The sequence below is a fragment of the Chelonus insularis genome, unplaced genomic scaffold (assembly GCF_013357705.1).
Source record: "Chelonus insularis isolate UGA/USDA-ARS -01 unplaced genomic scaffold, ASM1335770v1 contig_381_pilon, whole genome shotgun sequence".
In the NCBI taxonomy this organism is placed as follows: domain Eukaryota; kingdom Metazoa; phylum Arthropoda; class Insecta; order Hymenoptera; family Braconidae; genus Chelonus; species Chelonus insularis.
Genome location: NW_023276539.1, coordinates 120,500 through 138,067, shown reverse-complemented (window position 1 = coordinate 138,067; position 17,568 = coordinate 120,500). Strand labels below are relative to the sequence as shown.

The window sequence follows — 17,568 nt, the reverse complement described above, 5'->3', positions numbered from 1 at the left end:
TTTTAGAAACTTGACCATCAAAAAAAAATCTTCAGTATTACTATTTTACACATCTATTTATATTATTTATTCACTCAGCACATTTTTAAATTAAGAAAACTTTCATAACCTAAAATTTACCTTTTAAATAAATGGATGGATATCAATATCACCAAATATAATTATCATTGCAAAAAATGATCTCATTTATTTTTTCACGTAGAATAATAAATAAATTTACCTCAATATGTGTATTTTTTACTACTAATTAACAATTAAAACTATTCCATTTTACATCTAATATTAACATTTTGTCTTCAACAGCTTCTGTTAATACATGATAAATGAAATGTCACATCTCATCATTTCTTTTGTGATAGAACATTATAAGCTGAATATGAAAATTTGACAATCTGAAAATGAGCATAAATAATTAGTAAGTAATCATGAGAAGTATTAACTAACATTACCTGACTGAATGATTCTATAGAAAGCTCAATCATGTGCCAGCTGGTGAATTTCAGAGGTCGATGGCTCCTCATCATCATTAACATCAGACTCTTTTTTGTACCAATCTTTAATTCATCCCAGTCACATGTATAAATGTATTCAGCAAAGTTGATACTCTGAATAAAAATTCAAATGGTCAAAGTAATGAAAGAATTTAGGGAGATAACAATCAGTTCATTACGTAAGCAATTTAAATTCAATTGAATTTCATTAACATAAAAATAATTAATACTTGATGTATCTAGACAGCAAATTATTATTTTGATCAAAGATTGATTCAATGATTATCATCATTATTATAACCCAAGTCTAAAATTAAGAGTTGTTTTTATAAAACCAGAAATATTAACAACTTTCAAAAGACACTTTTGATGGCAATTAATGTGATAATGACTAATTGACTATAGAATAATGTTAAAATTATCAAAAGTGATTAAAAAACAGGTATAATACCTGTATAGACATCTCCGATCCAGCAGAACACAGTAAATAAATCTGAAAATACAGACATCCAGTGTAAGTAATCATCATAGCGCAATGTGAATCGAATTGCTTGACTTCAGCAAAAACGAATATGGTAACGCAAAGTACAGTGGAACTAACGCAATACTGCATAAAGATGACAAAGCCAAAGATATCGTTGAGTTTAGAAATAATCCTGAAAAGAACATGATAATTTTACTAAAGTACTAAACCATCCTCTCCTATAAGATGTTGAATAGATCGACTCAACTGGATAATCTCCAGGTGTTCTTTCACTAGTCTTGCTATTATCTTCGATTCATGCTTTCTAACATCTTCATTCCCTTCATTTTTGGATTTTCTAGGCTTCACTAGATCCTTTAAACGGATTGCCAGGATTTGAAATTGTGCTGAAGCTCGATACATGACTCCGGAGACGAGACTATCACAGGCTACATTAACAGGACCACCGAACCACCTGGATATTGCTTGAAGTACCCATGCTATCCAATACCCTTCTAAGGTTTTTGTGTCCCATGGCAGGTAAAGCCTTGTGATGGTGATACGATGGGGAGCAAGATAAAATAGAGAACTGATAATTAGGTTGGTAGTTCCCATTTGTACAAAAATGCCAAAGGAAATTGTTCTCCATCTGAAATAATAAATTTTCACATAAATAACAGTGCTTGGATAACTATAATTAGAAAAGTGGAGAGTTTCAATGCTAGAAAAGAATAAATAAATTCCAAACATAATTGTCTTTCTGTTATGACATTTTTAACACTGAAAACATTTATTCTAAAAATTAATTCACTTTTTATAACACTAAAATCATGATACTGTGGACTGTTTAAATATTTATTTCAATATTATAATCTATTTAAAATTATTCAAAGCTATTTAATGAGCAAAAGATTTAAATATTTTATTGCAAACTTTCCAATACATTCTAAAAGATCAATTAATTTATACTTATTTTATTATTAATTTTCTAATTGCATGCACTTTTATAAAATATTAAAGCTTACTTCATGATAGTTTCACAACTCTTCAAAACTTCCTCTTCTTCTTTGTTTCTCGTTTTAAAAGACCCTCCACAGAGTAGCTCCATTAGCTCGGCAATTTCCTTCCTGTTTTTAACAATACTTCCCATTTTTATACAGATCCCAATCATAGTTAAGGCAATAAAGGAGTGATCTGCATAGTCAGAAATACTATGAGATGATTCGATAGCGTCAACAACCTGTGATCCCGTGTCAGTATACAAAATAACAAAGGAAAAAAGAGTAAAAAGGGTATATAGTCGTGTTTTCCACCCTGGAGTCCAATTGACTGGCTGCCACAGGCCAATATATTTTAGAATGAAAAAGCTCACAGGTAAAAGAGTCGTCATGATGAGACACAGACAATGAATAAACGTGTCAGAAGATAATACCAAAAGCTAAAGAAAAGCTTGAGCCATTTCTTACAATTCTTTCTTGAGTTCAACCACCTGTCAAATCCCCCCTCGAATTCATTTGTTAACTAAAAATTAATGAGCAATTACGCATGCAGTATTACGTGTCTCAACGTCTCTATTTTCAACCCCATCACAATTCCCTTCACAGTTTTCTAACATTTCTTATTTTAGCATCTGAATGCTAGGGAAAACAAAGAAATGAAGAAAATGTCGCAAGGGGAATTAATTATGCAGGTGATAATTGCAATGTACTTCTGCATGTTTCAGTACTCCTCAAAATAGATAGAAAATAAATGAAGGCATGCGTAAAAGTCAGTATGGAAAAAGAGTGATAATACTTTAGTTTGTCTTCAACTTCCAACAGAGTAACTTGGAATTAAACGGTGCAGATAATAATTTTTTTATTTATTTAATTTAACCATTTTTACACCTATTATTACCAACAACTTCTTGAACATATCTTTACGTATAATTTCTCAATCTAGAATGCCTTATGGTAATTATTTATTCAATTCTTATTATAATATAATTGAATTTCTATTTTAGCTCGTATCATTCCATCGTGATCTTCCGTAGTAAAATTTTTATTGAAGAACATTGTAAATAGAATACGATAATTTAACAACCTGGAAGATTGTTGAGAATGAATTAAAGAAAAAAAAAGCTGGAGAATAAATAACTTACACTGCTGAATGAATCAATGGATAAGTAGATAATATTTCCACAAGTGAATTTGACAGTATGCGAGCAACGTAGCATCATTAATAATAAACACTTTTGAACACTGATATCTGATGTATACCAATTAGCTTTACAATAAATAGACTTAACTACATCTTCACTCTGCAACACATGAATTAAATGATTGATTAGAAACATTTTTTATAAATTGATGGACAGTAATAGTGATCATGACAGGTATTTAATTATATTATTGATATTTTTTTTATATCATATTATGGTGGAAAATAATTGTATTTAATGATATACTGAACATAATGAAATGTTTTTTAAACATTTATTCTTTGATGGTTCTGCTAATAAAAAAATGATTAATAAAACCACATGGTAATTCAAGTGAATTTAAAGATGAAAACATGATGAAATATTTGAGAATTCCAAATATGAAAATTACTCCTGTAAGTACCTTTGAAGTTAATTCACTACCAGCATAACAGTAAAGAAAAAGTTGAACAAGCATGCATGCAAGATATATAACCAGCCCAGGAAAATAAGGATCGTCAATTTTTGTTTTTGATAAATTATAAACCGTCACGCAAATAACTTGAGTACTGATGGAAAATTGAAGGAATATTACAGAGCTTACAATATCGTTTGCAAAATTGCTTAAACTGAAAAATATAAGTATGTTAGTTTTTATATTAACCAATGCTTTCAATTGAATCAATGATGATTAAAATTACATGAAAATTTATCAAGTGACACAATGTAATACATTTTTCCATAATGCAGATGCTTATCATTACAAGTATCTTGATTTCTTTTGAATTTATGTGGACTAAATTCTAACAATGTTGGTAAACAACTCAACTCAATTATTTTTTGGTGAAATCCAATACAATCAAAAATCTCTCTTAATGCCCGTTCGTTATAATCACATTTCGAGTCGGATGATTTACCAAAAAATTTGTTCACTGCATTAGTCAAGCGATAGTCGAGTATATCAAACTTGGCACAACTTTGTAGCATCAAGGCAGGCACGAAAACATCATAATTAGCAGTTATCATGGCTCCATAGATATGGGCCAAGGCTTGATGCAGCCATGCTATCCAATATCCGTAAGAATCAGAAACATCGAAAGGGTACCAAGCATTGAATGGTAGATTATGATCAGAAATGTCACAGAAAATAGATTCCATCGTCACCATTCCTACTGATGATCCCACAAGTATCACATTTATCATTGTTCTAAGCCTGTAAAAAGGTAAATTTAATTAGCAAATTTTAAAAAAACTGAATTAAATTTATCTAAAAAATTGACTAGTTTATTAGCAGAAGTTTAACCAACAACTGATCGTGATATTGGATTTATAATAATTAACTGACACAAGCTATTAAACTTACTTGATGATTCTATCATACTTAGACTGGATTGATTGTTCTTCTGGATTCCGTGGTAAGCAAGGAGAGCTAACGAGATCTGTCAACAGCATCACTATGTCTTGACGGTTATAAACAAGATTAACAGCTTTAGCAAAATTTCCAACCATGGTTAATAACATTTTTAAGTTATGCAGAAGTTGTTCGATATTTTCATAAGATCCTATGAGTTTAATTATCTCTGTAAACACACTTAAAAATACCATAACAAGCACAATTAACGTGTAAATATTGTAAAAAAAATATTTCAATCCTAAAGACCAATTGACTGGTCTCCATACACCAATTAATTGAAAGAGAGCTAGATTGTGAGGTAGAACCAACATTGTAAGAATATTTTACCAGTAGAGAACAAACTCTTGACTGAACGAAGTACAAAGTAAGAATGAGTTGATTCCCCTTTTGAAGAATTGCAATTATGAATAAATAATGACAGCTTCGACATTGTCTCGAGCGACTTTTCTATATTCCTAAGGGAATTATTTTTCTATTATCAGCTGTTACCGAAGGGTTCTCAAGAAATTTATTTTTATTTTCATCCCCTACGTATTGAAATTGTAAAAAAATATGACTTTTCAGGAAAGCATCTTGCATACTTGATTAGATAATTATATGTTTCTGCTTTACGACAATATTTTCATTATTTTTTCTTTACAAAAATCGATCGTCTGTGGTGCAAATATTGTCAGATGGGTCATTCCGTCTTTGAACTTCTATCGAGGGAAGACAATTATATCTAACCATCAGTTAGCAGTGCTTTGTGAGACGATCATTAGTAGAATTTAAGTCAAGTTATGACCGTTGAAGAGCATTGTAGACTGAATAAGATAATTTGACTACCTGAAAATATAAACACTATGAACCATTTTAATTAAATTGAACGTTGCCAGAACGAAATAGAAACTTACATTTTGGTATGACTTGATGAATGGATCAAAGATTTTGCTGCAAGAATATTTTTTTTTTCTACACCACTATTTGTGATCCACTAATTTACGTTGGTGTAAATAGCTTTTACCACATTTGCACTCTATAAAAAATCAATTTCACCTAAATGTCATGATGTTTTACAATTATATATGATTGAATGTAATTAGAATATATAATAAATACCTTAAAAATGACTTGGTTGATAAATAATCGATATAGGAAGATAAAAGATATGATATTGCTACTTGAGACAAAGTAAAGGCTATCACATAAATTCCTATCCTAAGGTAACCTATCTAGGATTAGTAAAACACATACTTCATTTATTCATTTATGTACATGAATACGTAATAACATATACGAAAATTTTGGATGAAGCATTTTGGTGAACTCCCTTAAAATAAAAACTATAATATTGATCAGTACTAAGTGTATTGTGAAGATGGTAGTTTAAACCAACTGTTAATCAACTGAGAACTCATATTCTAATAATGTTGATTCTGTAAACTTTTCAGTAATCTTTTTTATTTTATTAATTACTAAAGTTTCCTTTAGAAAAAAAGTGTGATTTAGAAAAATGATAATTTAAATATTATATAAATTTATCTGAATATCTAGGACTATAGTAACATTGAAATCAAGTTATGATTGTTGGAGAACATTATATGTCGAATAAGATAACTTGACTATCTGAAAGTATGGACATAATGCTATATTTATTATCCACTTAAACATTGACGAAATAAGTTAAAAAGGAACTTACATTTTTGTATGATTCGATGGATAAATCAAAGATTTTCCCACAAGTATATGTTACTAAATCTGAGCTGCATAACATCATGAATAATAATTTTTTTTGCACATCAACACTTGTTGTCCACCAATCAACATTGCAGTAAATAGCGTCAGCCACATCAGCACTCTGTACAAGAATCATCTAACATGCATATTATTTGTAATCAGATGAACATGAAAGAAATACCTTGAGAGTTACTTCGGTACCAGTGTAGCAATAGAGAAAAAGCTGCACCAGCATGCATACTAAATAAATCATTAATACAGGAAAATAAGGATGGCTGACCGGTATCTGGGATAAGGAGTAGACTGTCACACAAATAACTCCAGTGCTTACTGAAAACTGAACGAGTATGATGGAACTAAAAGTATCGTTTGTGTATTTGCTGAATCTGAAAAAACACCGTCATGCATACATAATGAAGTCATTATTCAATTACATCAATCAATTAACAATACAATAAATATTGATGATCAGTATTAGAGTATTTATAAAAAAAAATCACTTAAAACAAAAAAAAGTTTGATTGTTATAACAAAGAACGTAATATTTTTTTAATAACAAACAAGAGTATTCTGAAGTTTACTAGAATGCCCGTCTAAATGTAATGGCAGCACTATATTTGAGGTTAGTAAAAAGACATTGCTGTTACAACTTCAAGACAGTTTTGTTGTAGACATAGGTTCGAGTACATAAACATTGTGTACGTATAAAAAAGTATTGCACATCTAAGATATTAATAAATTTTTATTGCATCTGATTAGGTTAAAAAAAAATGATAAATAACTTAACTTGATTATTGTGAGGTGATATCGAACGCAATCAATTATTTCTTTTATATACTCTTTTTTATCGTCATGTTCTGATTTATTTAAATTATTTTGAATTTTACGGCATATATTGCTAAGACGATAGCTAAGAATATCAAACTTGGCACAGCTTTGGAGCATGAATCCAGAAACAAAAGTATCATAATCAGCAGAAATCAATGCTCCATAGATATGAGCTATACTTTGATGGGTCCATGCCAACAAATAGTTGGTATAAATTGATAAATTCATTGGATACCAAGCATCATATGGTAAAATTTGCAAAGAAATATCACAAAAGAATGATTCAACAACAGTGAAGAGCACTGCTGTGAATACAAATGAAATATTGGCCAATGATCTAAATCTGTAAGTAAAAGAATTGTTTGTATTTAATGACATCTCAACCAAACTGATATGCTTGATCAACTTTAACATAAAAAACTCACCTTATGATTCGATCATACTTGCTTTGGATCAATTTCTCTTCCGAGTTCCGTGGTAAACAAGGATTATTGATAAGGGTTTGAATCATTTTTAAAATATTTTCACGTTTGTCCAGTATGTCTGCTGCCTTTGCAAAATTTGCAATCATTGTTATCAACACCGTAGCAGAAGTTAAAAACGTATCTAAGTTTTCGTATGAGCTGATGAGTTTAACAACTTCGGTAAAAACACTAGAAAATATAGTAAAGACCACAATCAATGAATAAACATTGTAACACAAGTACTTCCAACTTGAAGATCCGTCGACTGGTCTCCATAGACCAATCAATTTAAACAAAGCTAGATTGTGAGGTAGAACTGACATGTTCAATGTTTTATCCGTCACATACAAACTCTGAACTGGACAAAGTGTAGAGCAAAAATGAGCTGTCTTCCCCTATGAAGAACTGCAATGATGAATAAATAAAGAGCTTTGTCTATGTTTTAAGCGACTTCTCTCTATTCTGAGGAAAATTAGTCTGCTATTATTAACTGTCATCGAGGGTTTGTAAGAAATTAAGTTTTATTTTCCTTGACTATGCATTAAAACTGCAAGTAAATTTAATGACTAAGAGAAGTATCTTGCATACTTGATATCCCCATCATTTTCTCTTTTATAAATATCGATCGTCCATTGTGCAGGTATCGTTAGATGAGCCATTTGGTCTTTGGACTCCATAGAGGAATGATTATCATATCTACGAGTGCTTAGTGTCGTGTAAAGTAATTTGTTAATACCAATTTGTGATTAGAATTTATAGAAATGATATCGACATGAGATTGATTGTATTCGACACATAATCACACCAAACTTTAGTAAACTAGCCAAATTTTGCAATTAACGGATAACTTTCACGCGCGATCTCCTAATAATAATTATAATTAATATAATTATAATAATAATAAATATAATTACAATGATTATGGTAATAATAATTGATATTAAAAACACAACAAATCTTCTCATTCTTTCCACTAGGAAGTTAGTCGTGTGGAATTTTCGGCTCACATTCAGACCACTGAGTGGTCTGTTAATTCATCTGTTACTACAGTCCCCGACTACAACATCATCTAAATGTAGTTATTATCGTTAAAGCACATTGTATGCTGAATATGAAAATTTGACAACCTAAAAATACAAATCTTTTAAAGTATTCTTGTAGAATTGAAATTTATCTTTATAAATTATAATTTACATTTTTGTATGACTCGATAGATAGATCAAATATTTTTCCACAAGTATATGTCACTAGTTTGGTGCTGCGTAGCATCATGAACAATAATTTTTTCTGTACAGCAATACTTGTAAGCCACCAATCTACGTTACAGTAAATAGCTTCAGCCACATCAGCACTCTGTAAAAGAATCATTTCACATACGTGAACACAATCAGATATAATTGAAATGTTGCTAATCAGGCCAGCATGTGAGGATCACCTTAAGAGTGACTTCGGTACCAGCATAGCAATAAAGAAAAAGCTGCACTAGCATGCATGCTAGATAAGAAATCAACATTGGGAAAAAAGGATCGCTGACTGCAGTCTGAGATAAAGAATAAACTGTCACACAGATAACTCCAGTGCTTACTGAAAATTGGAGTAATATAACAGAACTGAAAGTATCGTTGGTGTATTTGCAAAACCTGATAAAAACATTATCATACATACAAAACAAGATCATCATTAAATTGCATTAATCAATCAATTGATCAGTCAATATTGACGATTAGTGTTTGAGTGTTTAGAAAAAAAAAATAAAGAGTTGCTAAATTGTTAGAACAGACCAATGTTCAGTGCCTACAACAGGAATGTCTTGCCATAACATTAAAATTCTTTTGATAGCAGATACTAGACTATCCTGAAGCAACCAAAGTGTGGTCTTGATGAGATAACAAAATAATATTCTAGATCAGTAAGACATTGATGTGTATATTGGAGCAACTACGCCAAGACGATCTTGTTGTAGGCACACATTTTTTCGTGTATAGAAAAAAATGCATTTAATGTACACGAAGCTAATGAAATTCAGTTGAACTCTATTGAAATAAAAAAAATTGATATATAACTAAACTCAATTATTAAACGATGATATTTAACGCAATCAATTACTTCATCTATGTACTCTTTTTTGTTATTACATCCAGGTTGTTCAAGATTATTTTGAATTTTACAGCATATATTACTGAGGCGATAGCTCAAGATGTCAAATTTAGCACAGCTCTGTAGCATAAATGCCGGAACAAAAGTATCATAATCAGCAGTAATTAGTGCTCCATATATGTGAGCTAGATTCTGATGGATCCATGCCAATAAATAGTTGGCATAAATGGACAAACTCATTGGGTACCAAGCGTTGTATGGTAATTTTTGTTGAGGAATATCACGAAATAATGATTCGATGGTAAAATATAACACAGTTGCTGCGATTAGTGTGATGTTGGCCAAAGATCTGAATCTTTAAATAAAAGGATGTTAATTATTTAATCTTAATTTTATGATTCATGATAAAATGGAAAGAAACTCACCTGATGATTCGATCATACTTGTTTTGGATCAATTTCTCTTCCGAGTTCCGTGGTAAACAAGGATTATTGATAAGGGTTTGAATCATTTTTAAAATATTTTCTCGTTTGCTCAGCATGTTTGTAATCTTCACACAGTCTGCAGCCATTGTTATCAACACCGTAGCAGAAGTTAGAAACGTGTCTAAGTTTTCGTAAGAGCTAATGAGTTTAACAATTTCGGTAAAAACACTAGAGAATATAGTAATGACCACAATCAATGAATAAACATTGTAACACAAGTACTTCCATCCTGAAGACCAGTCGACTGGTCTCCATAGACCAATCAATTTAAACAAAGCTAGATTGTGAGGTAGAACTGACATGTTCAATGTTCTGTTAGTAACACACAAACTCTTAACTAGACGAAGACCAAAGTAGAAATGAGCTGACTCCCCTTATGAAGAACTGCAATTATGAATAAATAACGACAACCTGGGTCTTTATTTCTTGTCTTTACAATTAGTCCGCTATTATCAATTGTCATCGAAGGGTTCGTAAGAAATTAAATTTTATTTTCCCTGACTATGCATTCAAGCCGTAAGAAAATTTAATGATTGAGAGAAGTATTTTGCATACTTGATGACATGGTTCTATGTTTCTGCTTCAGAACGTTGTCGCCATCATTTTCTCCTTTATGAACATCGATCGTTCATTGTGCTGATACAGTCGATTAGGGCATACTGTCGTTCGACTTCCTTGGAAAAACGACTATAAAGTTACTCAGTTAGTCTTGCCTTGTTAAGATAGTAGTTTGAACCAGTTGTCATCAGGAGTATTATTCCAATGTTTTTCTTTGTCTTAAAACATTTGTAAAAATTTGATTTGATCTTACCTTTTATTAGTTACAAAAATGTCATACAGAAAATTATTCAATTTTTTGTGAATGATGGTTTGATAAATATTGTGCTTATTATATGTATCATATTCATTATAGCAATTCCAGTTTTATGTACAGGTGTATTCCAACTCGGTGAGCTTTCACATTATATTGGGATAATATATTTAAAAAAAAATGAATTTATGTCTATGACTAAATAGTGTATGCAGTAGTGTTTTAGTTAAGTTATGATTGTTGAAGAACATTAAATGTCGAATAAGATAATTTGACTACCTGAAAGTATGGACATAATGCTATATTTTTATCCACTTAAACTTTGACGAGATAAGTTAAAAAGGAACTTACATTTTTGTATGATTCGATGGATAAATCAAAGATTTTCCCACAAGTATATGTTACTAAGTCTGTGCTTCGTAACATCATGAACAATAATTTTTTCTGTACACCAATACTTGTTGTCCACCAATCAACATTGCAGTAAATAGCTTCAGCCACATCAGCACTCTGTAAGAGAAGCATTTCACATGCATAAACACAAGCAAATTTAGGTGTTGCTAATCAGACAAGCATGTGAGAATCACCTTAAGAGTTACTTCGGTCCCAGCATAGCAATAAAGAAAAAGCTGTACCAGCATGCATGCTAAATAAATCATTAATACAGGAAAATAAGGATGGCTGACCGGTATCTGGGATAAGGAGTAGACTGTCACACAAATAGCTCCAGTGCTCACTGAAAACTGAAAGAGTATGATGGAACTGAATGTATCGTTTGTAAATCTGCTGAACCTGAGAAAATACCAATCAATCAATCAATTAAAAAGTTATCAATCCATCATCAATCACAGAATATGACAAAACATTTTTTATTATCGGAATAACAGTTATCACATGGAACTATATTCTACTAACATCTAATAAAATAAAAAATCATGAATTACTTAACTCAATTATTGAGAGATGATATTTAACGCAATCAATTACTTTTTCTGTACATTCACTTTTATTATCATATCCTGACTTCATTACATTGCTTTGAATTTTGCGACATATATTGCTAAGACGGTAGTTTAAGATATCAAACTTGGCACAGCTTTGGAGCATGAATCCAGAAACAAAAGTATCATAATCAGCAGAAATCAGTGCTCCATAGATATGAGCTATACTTTGATGGATCCATGCCAACAAATAGTTGGTATAAATTGATAAATTCATTGGATACCATGCGTTATATGCTAACTTTTGGAAAGGGAGATCACAAAAGTATGATTCGATGACTGTTAATCCTACAGTTGTTCCCACCAATATCATGTTGGTTACAGATCTGAACCTATAGATAGAAAAATACAACGCATTTTTTTTTATACTAATAATTCAATAAAATATATTCTTAATTGATAAAATGGGTCTGAGTTCATGTCATGTCCACAGTTAATAAAAAACTTACCTGATGATTCGATCATATTTGTTTTGAATTAATTCCTCTTCAGAGTCTTGTGGTAAGCAAGGAGAACTAAGCAAGGCTTGTATCATTTTCAGGATATTTTCACGTTTGTCCAATATATCAACAGCTTTTGCCCAGTTGGCAATCATCGTTATCAATACTGTTGACGAAGTCAGAAATGTTTCTAAATTTTTATAAGATCCTATGAGCCTAACCATTTCAGTACAAACACTAGAAAATATTAAAAAAAGAACAATAGATGAGTAAAAATTGTAACAAAAGTATTTCCATCCTGAAGACCAGTTGACTGGTCTCCATAAACCGACGATTTGAAAAAGAGCGAAATTAATATGTAGGACTGACATTGCAAGAATGTTCCTTTCAGTTTCCAACAAACTCTTAACTGGACAGGGTACAAAGTGAAAAAGAGTTGACTTCCCCTATGAAGAACTGTAATTATGAATAAATGATAACCGTTAAGTCGTTTCCTCCAGTTGCTTTTTTTTTTATTCCTAAGAGAATTTTTCTTTTATTATCAGCTGTCACCGAAGGGTTCACAAGAGTTTTATTTTTATTTCCACCCCTGCGTCTTGAAATTGTTGAAAGAAACGTAACTAACTAGCAGAACGTCTTGCATACTTGATTACATAATTGTATGTTTATGCTTCACGACGATATTTCCATCATTTTTTCCTTATAAACATCGATCGTTTATTGTACTGATGTGGTCAGATGGGACATTATGTCTTTGAACTTCCACAGAGCAATAACTATCATGTATAACAATAAGTTTGTAGTGCTTAGTGAAAGTAGTAGTTTAAACCAATCATCATTCAAACCTAACTCTTGAGTACTTTTAAATATATTTATTGCATTAAAATTTTTTACTTTAATAATCTTTAAATTAATCTAGACATAATAATCTAAAATAGAATTTTAATTAATTGATGACTGTTGAAGAACATTGAATGCAGAATAAGAGAATTTAACTATCTGAAAATATAAATATTTTGAAGTATCACTGGTGATATATACTCTGTCAAAAAGAATCAAATTAAATCGTACATTTTTGTATGATTCGATGGATAAATCAAAGATTTTTCCACAAGTATATGTTACTAAATCTGTGCTGCATAACATCATGAATAATAATTTTTTTTGCACACCAACACTTGTTGTCCACCAATCAACATTGCAGTAAATAGCTTCAGCCACATCAGCACTCTGTAAGAGAAACATTCCACATGCATAAACACAATCAATGTTAGATGCTAATCAAAATACCTTCAGTGTTACTTCATTCCCTGTATAACAATATAAAAAAAGCTGTACAAGCATACAGGCTAGATAAATAATCAATACAGGATAATAGGAATCATTGATGCCTGTTTGAGATAACGTAAAGACTGTTACACAAATAATTCCAGTGCTTACTAGAACTTGAAGCAGTATAACAGAACTGAAAGTATCATTTGTGTATTTGCTGAATCTAAAAAAACACAGTCAAGGTCATTCCTGGCTTAGATTAATTAATTAATAAAGTAATCCATATTATGATTTGGAGTAATATACATATATTGTTTTCTAAAAAACATTGATTTAATTGGTCTCATTTTAGATAAAATGAAATAAAATCTTATTAATAACTTAACTCGATTATTGTAAGATGATATTTAATGCAATCAATTACTTCTTTTATGTACTCCTGTGTATCATCATGTTCTGGTTTGTTTGAATTATGTTGAATTTTGTAACATACATTACTGAGACGGTAGTTCAGGATATCAAACTTGGCACAGCTTTGGAGCATGAATCCAGAAACAAAGGTATCATAATCAGCAGTAATTAGTGCTCCATATATGTGAGCTAGATTCTGATGGATCCATGCTACCAAGTAGTTGGTGTAAATTGATAAATTAATTGGATACCATGCGTTATATGCTAACTTTTGGAAAGGAATATCACAAAATAACGATTCAACGAAGGATAGGCCCATAGCTGATCCTACTAATAACAGGTTGAGTAAAGATCTAAATCTGCAAGTAAAAGGATTATTGGTATGACAATAGATAAAGTATTTAATGTAAAATATAGATTAATGAATGTAGAAAATTTACCTGATGATACGATCATATTTGTTTTGAATCAATTCCTCTTCAGAGTTTCGTGGCAAGCAAGGAGGGCTGATTAGAATTTGAATCATTTTCATAATATTTTTACGTTTGTCTAAAACATCAACAGCTTTTGCACAGTTTACAACCATCGTTATTAATACCGTAATAGAAGTCAAAAATATTTTAAAGTTTGTGTAAGATCCTACGAGCTTAACTATTTCAGTACAAACACTAGAAAATATTAGAAAAAGAACAATAGATGAGTAAACATTATAACACAAGTACTTCCATCCTGAAGGCCAGTTGACTGGTCTCCATACACCAATTAATTGAAAGAGAGCTAGATTGTGAGGTAGAACCGACATTGTAAGAATATTTTACCAGTAGAGAACAACCTCTTGACTGGATGAAGTACAAAGTAAGAATGAGCTGATTTCCCTCATAGAGAATTGCAATTATGAATAAATAATGACAGCTTTGACATTGTCTCAAGCGACTTTTCTTTATTTCTAAGGGAATTTTTTTTCTATTATCAGCTGTCACCGAAGGGTTCTCAAGAAATTTATTTTTATTTCCTTCCCCTACGCATTGAACATTCAAAGAAAAAACTCAGCACAGAAAAGTGATTCATATTTGATGAGATATTGATACGTGTCTGTTGTAAATCCTTTTTTTTTTACTTTCAATATCGACAGTTTTTTGCATAGATATTATTGAAAGAGACATTTTAACTCTAGCTGTTGTAAACTAAAGACTGTTCAAGAAATCCTATTATGTAACGAAGCTTTAAGTTGATTAAAATAAATATATTATCATAAACAACTGACAATACTTTAAAGTTAATAATGAAACATATTTTAAAATAATAATGACTGTGTTCTGGTTCCAGGTATGCACATCTATCTATTCAGAAGATTGTTTCAAAACATTGTACACTGAATATGAAAGTTTTACAACCTGAAAGAAGAGATATAAATGACTACAATGATGATATAAAAAAATACTACTGAATATTGACAGCAATTCCATGACTTACCTGGGTATATGATTCCATAGACAACTCAATTACATGTCCAGTAGTAAATTTGATAGGCTTGAGGCTTCTAAGCATCATTACAAGTAATCCTTTATGACTGCTATTATTTAGTAAATACCAACGAATTGTATGGACAGCTTCAGCAATTTCTGAACTCTACAAACAATCATCAGAATGACGAGTGAGTATTTTTATTTAGGTAAATACTTAAGTAATATATAAAAATAAACTCAAGTTACCTTTGTGATAACTTCACTACCGGCATAGCAAAACAAAAACAGCTGATAAAGCATACATGTAAGGTACATAGTCATAGGAGTTAAGTCAGAGCTACCTAAATCAAGTTTAGACATGCTGTAGACTGTCACGCATATCACAGTAGCACTTATTGTAAACTGAATAAGAAAAACGAAACCAAAAACTCCATTTAACGTCTCAGCAAATCTAAATAAAGATATTGAGATATTTTACTTGGAAACTTTTGACAATATTGGTAGTATTATATTTATTAACTCAACTGGAATATTTGAAGATGATGTTTGACATGATTAGCAAAGCATTCAGCTTCCTTCTTGTTAATATCATTTGACTTGTAATCTTTAGATTGGACTGTTTCTGATATTATACTAAGACGATGCTTGAGAATGCTGAATTGAGCACAAATCTGAAGCATCAAACCTGGTATCACTGTGTCATAAGCTGCATTGATAGCAGCTCCCATAAGATGAGCAATATTCTGGTGAGTATATGCAATCCAGTATTTGATAGGATGCGATATATCAAATGGAAGCCATGCTTGAAATGGTAATACATATCTCACACCATCAGTGAAGAATGCAATAACTGCTACTAATGATGCAGTCATTCCTGTTACACTCACATACAGTATAGTTCTCGTGCTGGAACAATATTATTTTAATTACAATTTTTATTTCAAATAATTAATTATCGACTTGGTGACATTAAAAATGATGAAGAAAAATCAAGTTAACTTACTGAATAGTTTTGTCGAATTTCTGTTGAATTAATTCTTCATTTTGGTCCTCAGGAAAACATGGATGACTTGAAAGTGTCATAATTAATTTAACCAGTCCAGCACGTTGATTTAAAACACTTGCTGCTTTTATAGAACACCCAAACATGCTAAGAAATACAACCAAGTTGTTGATGAAAATTTCAAAGTTTTCATATGCTCTAAATAGTTCAATTATTTCAGATAATACATTGGTGTAAAGAAAAGTGATTGCAAAACAAGAGTAAAATTGGTAAAGTTTTATTGTCAATTTAGAATTCCAATGTAACGGTTGCCACAGACCAATGTACTGGAAAATAGTAAAGCCAAAAGGTAATGATAACATTTCTGGTAATTCTTTACTGATTGATGGCTAGAAGTAGAATGACTTGGTGCTCCTAAGTCTTATATGTCGTATATGATGAATAAGTAATGAGATACTTAACGTTGAAAGAGGTTTAATTTTTCTATGAAAAATATTTTTTTTATTCGATGTCACGAAAGGGTTGTAGTAAAATATAATTTCGGAAATTTTCTTCATGTATACCGGAAAAAAAGAAATTCGTCACACCTATAATTTGCATTTTATATGAGAAAATTATATCCTCATGCATGTCTTTTTTTTTCGTCGAAAAAATTGATTGATTTATATAGATGTAATGTGAAAAATGACATGTGCAAAAAGTTGTGACCAAAGCTTTCCATTATTGTATATTTAATTCCCAGTCACTCAGAGATAGTGAAATTCAAATAGTTGATTGCTACCATGGTGTACTAAAATACAATAAAAATAAAAAAATATTATTGATTCTAATAATAATAATTCATTTATTTATTATAAAGAAAAAAATTCATAGGAATTTATTAATTACATTAATTATCTTGAAGGGATAAAAAATAAGCAAATATGTTCAGAATTATTTCAAATTTTATCATCAATAAATTTTTAATAGCATTTGTACTAATGACTCTTACTTACTCTTCATGTTTGACTGATATAAAACCAACTTA

General features: G+C 30.6%; 7 protein-coding genes across 7 annotated transcripts; all 7 read right to left on the bottom strand.

Moving 5' to 3' along the window:
* Window positions 1-341: 341 nt before the first annotated feature.
* Window positions 342-5,535, bottom strand: LOC118067379 (uncharacterized). The gene is made up of 10 exons (XM_035084059.1): window positions 5,441-5,535; window positions 4,497-5,387; window positions 3,963-4,346; window positions 3,558-3,762; window positions 3,095-3,253; window positions 1,980-2,194; window positions 1,223-1,603; window positions 943-1,147; window positions 450-605; window positions 342-392 (listed from the first exon to the last, which is right to left on the bottom strand). Exons 2-10 carry the CDS (start codon window positions 4,856-4,858, stop codon window positions 342-344), a joined length of 2,118 nt encoding a protein of 705 aa, XP_034939950.1. The 5' UTR covers window positions 4,859-5,387; window positions 5,441-5,535.
* A 569-nt stretch (window positions 5,536-6,104) lies between these two features.
* Window positions 6,105-6,654, bottom strand: LOC118067378 (odorant receptor 85f-like; the record flags this gene model as incomplete). The annotated part of the gene is made up of 3 exons (XM_035084058.1): window positions 6,105-6,152; window positions 6,226-6,384; window positions 6,445-6,654. Coding segments are annotated over 3 exons (417 nt in total), but the record flags the coding sequence as incomplete, so codon positions are not given.
* A 290-nt stretch (window positions 6,655-6,944) lies between these two features.
* On the bottom strand, window positions 6,945-7,712 carry LOC118067372 (uncharacterized). The gene is made up of 2 exons (XM_035084050.1): window positions 7,517-7,712; window positions 6,945-7,434 (listed from the first exon to the last, which is right to left on the bottom strand). Exons 1-2 carry the CDS (start codon window positions 7,660-7,662, stop codon window positions 6,987-6,989), a joined length of 594 nt encoding a protein of 197 aa, XP_034939941.1. The 5' UTR covers window positions 7,663-7,712; the 3' UTR covers window positions 6,945-6,986.
* Window positions 7,713-8,731: 1,019 nt separating this feature from the next.
* LOC118067377 (odorant receptor 46a-like) lies at window positions 8,732-10,439 on the bottom strand. The gene is made up of 4 exons (XM_035084057.1): window positions 10,078-10,439; window positions 9,675-10,007; window positions 8,991-9,195; window positions 8,732-8,908 (listed from the first exon to the last, which is right to left on the bottom strand). The coding sequence occupies exons 1-4, from the start codon at window positions 10,437-10,439 to the stop codon at window positions 8,732-8,734; spliced, it is 1,077 nt and encodes a 358-aa protein (XP_034939948.1).
* Window positions 10,440-11,179: 740 nt separating this feature from the next.
* On the bottom strand, window positions 11,180-12,544 carry LOC118067376 (odorant receptor 47b-like). The gene is made up of 6 exons (XM_035084055.1): window positions 12,399-12,544; window positions 11,936-12,281; window positions 11,843-11,865; window positions 11,536-11,740; window positions 11,296-11,458; window positions 11,180-11,223 (listed from the first exon to the last, which is right to left on the bottom strand). Exons 1-6 carry the CDS (start codon window positions 12,542-12,544, stop codon window positions 11,180-11,182), a joined length of 927 nt encoding a protein of 308 aa, XP_034939946.1.
* A 787-nt stretch (window positions 12,545-13,331) lies between these two features.
* On the bottom strand, window positions 13,332-14,658 carry LOC118067375 (odorant receptor 94b-like). Its single transcript, XM_035084054.1, has 5 exons — window positions 14,513-14,658; window positions 14,099-14,431; window positions 13,680-13,884; window positions 13,461-13,619; window positions 13,332-13,388 (listed from the first exon to the last, which is right to left on the bottom strand). The coding sequence occupies exons 1-5, from the start codon at window positions 14,656-14,658 to the stop codon at window positions 13,332-13,334; spliced, it is 900 nt and encodes a 299-aa protein (XP_034939945.1).
* Window positions 14,659-15,378: 720 nt separating this feature from the next.
* Window positions 15,379-16,914, bottom strand: LOC118067370 (odorant receptor Or1-like). Its single transcript, XM_035084047.1, has 5 exons — window positions 16,542-16,914; window positions 16,064-16,444; window positions 15,785-15,989; window positions 15,546-15,701; window positions 15,379-15,466 (listed from the first exon to the last, which is right to left on the bottom strand). The coding sequence occupies exons 1-5, from the start codon at window positions 16,901-16,903 to the stop codon at window positions 15,413-15,415; spliced, it is 1,158 nt and encodes a 385-aa protein (XP_034939938.1). The 5' UTR covers window positions 16,904-16,914; the 3' UTR covers window positions 15,379-15,412.
* Window positions 16,915-17,568: the final 654 nt, after the last annotated feature.

Excerpts from the sequence above, each read along its gene's own strand:
- LOC118067379 (XM_035084059.1), bottom strand. The coding sequence starts at position 4,858 with ATGTTGGTTCTACCTCACAATCTAGCTCTCTTTCAATTAATTGGTGTA. Across the intron at positions 1,148-1,222 it reads GAACACCTGGAGATTATCCA|GATTATTTCTAAACTCAACG; the intron begins GTTGAGTCGATC and ends TGTTCTTTTCAG. Across the intron at positions 393-449 it reads CTATAGAATCATTCAGTCAG|ATTGTCAAATTTTCATATTC; the intron begins GTAATGTTAGTT and ends GCTCATTTTCAG.
- LOC118067372 (XM_035084050.1), bottom strand. The coding sequence starts at position 7,662 with ATGATTGCAAATTTTGCAAAGGCAGCAGACATACTGGACAAACGTGAA. Across the intron at positions 7,435-7,516 it reads AAGTATGATCGAATCATAAG|ATTTAGATCATTGGCCAATA; the intron begins GTGAGTTTTTTA and ends TTTTACTTACAG.
- LOC118067377 (XM_035084057.1), bottom strand. The coding sequence starts at position 10,439 with ATGTCAGTTCTACCTCACAATCTAGCTTTGTTTAAATTGATTGGTCTA. Across the intron at positions 10,008-10,077 it reads AAGTATGATCGAATCATCAG|ATTCAGATCTTTGGCCAACA; the intron begins GTGAGTTTCTTT and ends TTTTATTTAAAG. Across the intron at positions 8,909-8,990 it reads GTACCGAAGTCACTCTTAAG|AGTGCTGATGTGGCTGAAGC; the intron begins GTGATCCTCACA and ends ATTCTTTTACAG.
- LOC118067376 (XM_035084055.1), bottom strand. The coding sequence starts at position 12,544 with ATGATTGCCAACTGGGCAAAAGCTGTTGATATATTGGACAAACGTGAA. Across the intron at positions 11,741-11,842 it reads TTAGTAGAATATAGTTCCAT|GTTCAGCAGATTTACAAACG; the intron begins GTGATAACTGTT and ends GTATTTTCTCAG. Across the intron at positions 11,224-11,295 it reads CGAATCATACAAAAATGTAA|TCAAATTATCTTATTCGACA; the intron begins GTTCCTTTTTAA and ends ACTTTCAGGTAG.
- LOC118067375 (XM_035084054.1), bottom strand. The coding sequence starts at position 14,658 with ATGGTTGTAAACTGTGCAAAAGCTGTTGATGTTTTAGACAAACGTAAA. Across the intron at positions 13,885-14,098 it reads GAACATGATGATACACAGGA|ATTCAGCAAATACACAAATG; the intron begins GTACATAAAAGA and ends GTGTTTTTTTAG. Across the intron at positions 13,389-13,460 it reads CCATCGAATCATACAAAAAT|ATAGTTAAATTCTCTTATTC; the intron begins GTACGATTTAAT and ends TTATATTTTCAG.
- LOC118067370 (XM_035084047.1), bottom strand. The coding sequence starts at position 16,903 with ATGTTATCATTACCTTTTGGCTTTACTATTTTCCAGTACATTGGTCTG. Across the intron at positions 15,990-16,063 it reads CATCATCTTCAAATATTCCA|ATTTGCTGAGACGTTAAATG; the intron begins GTTGAGTTAATA and ends ATCTTTATTTAG. Across the intron at positions 15,467-15,545 it reads CTATGGAATCATATACCCAG|GTTGTAAAACTTTCATATTC; the intron begins GTAAGTCATGGA and ends CTCTTCTTTCAG.